The sequence below is a fragment of the Alligator sinensis genome, unplaced genomic scaffold (genome assembly GCF_000455745.1).
Source record: "Alligator sinensis unplaced genomic scaffold, ASM45574v1 scaffold1060_1, whole genome shotgun sequence".
Lineage (NCBI taxonomy): Eukaryota > Metazoa > Chordata > Crocodylia > Alligatoridae > Alligator > Alligator sinensis.
The window spans coordinates 36,081-39,707 of NW_005842907.1; the positions used below are offsets into that span (position 1 = coordinate 36,081).

General features: G+C 43.2%; 1 protein-coding gene across 1 annotated transcript in view; it reads left to right on the plus strand.

Annotated features, from left to right (window-relative positions):
• The window catches only part of GABARAPL2 (GABA type A receptor associated protein like 2), a 4,118-nt gene extending 712 nt beyond the window's left edge, over positions 1–3,406 (plus strand). Inside the window, exon 3 of the mRNA XM_006036017.3 lies at positions 2,809–3,406. Within this exon, the coding sequence (XP_006036079.1) occupies positions 2,809–2,899 (91 nt within the window). The 3' untranslated portion in view covers positions 2,900–3,406. The remainder of the gene's footprint in view (positions 1–2,808) is intronic.
• Positions 3,407–3,627: the final 221 nt, after the last annotated feature.

Below are 3,627 nucleotides of genomic sequence, written 5' to 3' on the forward strand. Positions count from 1 at the left end.
GGACAGTGTTCTGCTCTGCTGTTGGCTGCTGTTACAGCTCAGGATGGTGTTGTGAAAAGCAGCTCACCAACCCCTTAAGGAGAAGGGTTTGGTACCTTAATCTTGCTGCTGTAGGTTTTGGCAAAATACGTGTCCGATTCTGTTTCTAATAAAAAGCTGGAAGGACAAATGGTGGTAAATCAACTGAATTGTAATAGATCCTGGGGAACAATAGTGGAGAAAGGATATTCTGGTAACATAAGAGTTGGAGACAAATAGGGAACTTTTTAGTTAGACTTGATCTCTTGACAAGACAACTGCACTTCAGAAAGAATTTGGGAGTCAGTGTGATAGCTGGGGCTGAGTGGCACTGAAATCCTCTCCGATGGTAATTTGCTTAGGATAGGTATTGTGGTTCATTATTCAAGGCAGACCCTAGGACACTAACAACTGTCAACAATAATAATTTTGTAAAGTCAAACTGACCATGTTAAAGTTGCTCTTTAAAACACTTAAAATAATCCTTAACTCATTATGCTGCAAATGATTTACGTGGCCACCTATTTTAAGTCCCAAAATGATGGAAAAATATCATTTATACTATCTTGTGAAATATAGGATGAAAGGCCCCTGGTTTACTCACTATACAGTTAATATAGAGTTAACTCTTACTAGCTATCTTGGACACATGGAATGATGTTTTAGAGAAGCAGATACTACACGAGGGGCACATCTACATGTGCAATTAATTCCAAGCAATAAACTCTGGTGCATACTGTGCCAGAGTTTATTGCTCCCGGGTGCCATGTTTGAACATGCACCTGGGACCATAGCATGTTAAGCTGGGCTGGAGCCGTCCCGGCTGGCAGAGGGCCCTGGGGGTCAGCCTGCCACCCCAGGGCTGCTCTGACCCAGCTCAGTGTGCTGTGGAAGGGCCGGCTGGGGCACAAGGTTGTCCAGTGCGGGGCTAATCGGCAGGCAGCCAGTCAATGTCTACACGTGCGTTGCTATACTAACACGTTGCAGAGTTTTGGTTTACTGCGGCCTAATAGGGCCACACGTGTAGACACAGAGACATTTACTGTGGAGCTCGTTAGGAAGCTCTGCTGTAAACATCTCGTGTAGATGCACCCAAGGCGTAGCAGAAGCTCTGTTCCTGTATTGTTCTGATTATAAATTGACCCCACATTTTCAGGTTCAGTTTTAGGGAAAATTCCATTTGGAGGGACTTGTAGTCCACAACTACAAATAAAGATCTGCTGTGACCCTTATAGAATCCCACAGGAGAATCAAATAAATAACCAAGGAAAGGACCTAATGGATTAAATGCACTAAAAATACCAAAATAAAAATAGCACTGAAAAAGTCCAGTTTGATATTGTTAGTACATGGACAAAAATGCTGCAAGTACTAAAATCGGAGTTCTCAGGGATCGCTTTGACCCTGCATATATGGTTAATGCAGCTCTTATGGTTCTTTTGGAAGAGGAAAATGTTGCTGTATTAAGTCATACTACCCAGTGAAGGGACGGGGAGGCAAGGCACTACTGGTGTCTGAGTGCTTTAACGGTTTCTTGGGTGATCTGCAAAAGAGTGTTTTAAAAAATAACATTCTACTTACAACGCTGCTTTCTGGTGTAAGGAGCCTGCAGGTGTCTGTTATTTTGCTGCTTGGTTTCATCTCTCCGCCCAGTATTGGCTCCTGCCATCTGTCCGTGCTCTCTGAGTCTGCTTTCCCATGCCTCTACTTTAGGATCCCAAGCAATTCGTCCGTGCTGGGCCTGTATGCACTGCTCTGCCCCTGACCCCCAACCAGTTCTCACACCCTTATTCTTCATTCTTTCACTTTCAGGGGGGCATTTTCTTCAGACTACACTGGGAGGACCAGCAAGCCTGAGCTAGGGGTGTTACACAGTGGCTATCATCACCAGCTCACTGATCTCCAGCTCAATTAGAGGTGTTGAAGCTGTGGGTTCTGCTAAACAAATGCCTTTGTTTGGGACGTTGACATACCCAGTGTAATGCAGCTGCACAAAAAGAATGACCCATTTACAATGTGGTGAAACCAAGATTTTGTTATATGGCCGCTCAAAGATCCAGCTCTTCAGAAAGGAACTATCTCAGCCAATTTTTAAGTTATTGCCCAGCGACCTTTTGGCTCTAGATTTCAAAATGGTTAAGTTTTGATAATGGGGAAGTATTCTCCCATGGCCACTCATTCAAAGTGAGTGCACTGCTGTTGCTTAAATATACAAAATAAACCTACTTTTAGACAGAGAATAGACCTTGAAAATGAGTCTCACGTGAAGGTATGGACAACAGGATCAATGAAAGCTGGAATAAAAGGAACCATTTGTAGAGTTTTAACAGTGTTCCTGCTGGGACACAACCACAGCAGGCTGTTAAGGATCTGATCCCAGCATTAGTGATAGTCTTATGAGTCCATACCCTAAACATTGCTCACCTTGCAACATAATGGTACTTCAGTTCTCACACAGTTTGCCAGATGCATATGTAGATTCACAAAACAAGCAATGTAAAGTATTTTCCAGAGTCTTAGCATTCTCCCAGGGCATCAGTGCTAGCACATAGGGGCTTGGGAATAGTTAGGAGTATCAAATCGTTGCCCGAGTGATGTGCGCACTCTCTGTACTGCCAGGATCAGAAGACTCTTCTGCTCTCTCATTCATGATGTGGGACCCTCGCCTGCTGTGTAGAGCGTTGGCATTCATTGAGCCCAGGCTCTGTGTCTCATAGTCACTGTTGTCATCTGCAGCTCTGCAGACTCGAGCAAGTCCTAATGCTTTCTTATTTTCCCCTCTTGCTCAAGCTTAACTATGGGACAGCTGTACGAGAAGGAGAAGGATGAGGATGGATTCTTGTACGTGGCCTACAGTGGAGAGAACACATTTGGCTTCTGAACGCTGGGGCTTGGCTGCTGCACCATTTTGCTGTGTATCTTGTAAATAGCCGATCATTTTCAGTTCTGACCCCCACAAATGCTCCTCCCATCCACCATGCATTTGTAACTGGATTTATTTCCTAATATATTGATAGGTCTTGTTTTCTTAGACTGGTAAATTATCGGATTTATTTTATTTTTTCTTTGTGCATTGTCCTCATGGCTACAAGTTCTCAGAGCCTCAGCTCTCTGGGACACATTTAATGACATTGTTTAAATATTGAAGCAAAAGTAGTTGGGGTACTAAAAACACGAAAAGGAGGAACATGCATTTACTCTGGGTTTCGTTTGAGACGTTAGTTTAACAAGTATTAAAATATTAAATTCTTAGTAATGGGAACACTGGCTTCGCTAGAGTATTCTGAGCAGTAGCAAGATGCTGATCATGTTGAACTGAGCTAATATGTTCCTTTTTCTCAATTAGGGGATAACTACAATAAAAATTCCTCCCACAAAGAGGCTGTTATGTGGCAGTGTCCTTTCTTTACTTTCATTCTAGGTCCCAGAAATCAGAAAACAAGGAGCTGCTCTCAGGGAGCAAAACCAACATATTTGGAACCACCAGTTCTAATCTGGAGAGGAAGAAGGGCCTAGCAGATGATGGGAGAACAACATCTAGGGAGCTTGGGAGATGGAAACTAGACAATAGCATTACATTTATATGGTTCAAAAGACAAGTTAGCACGT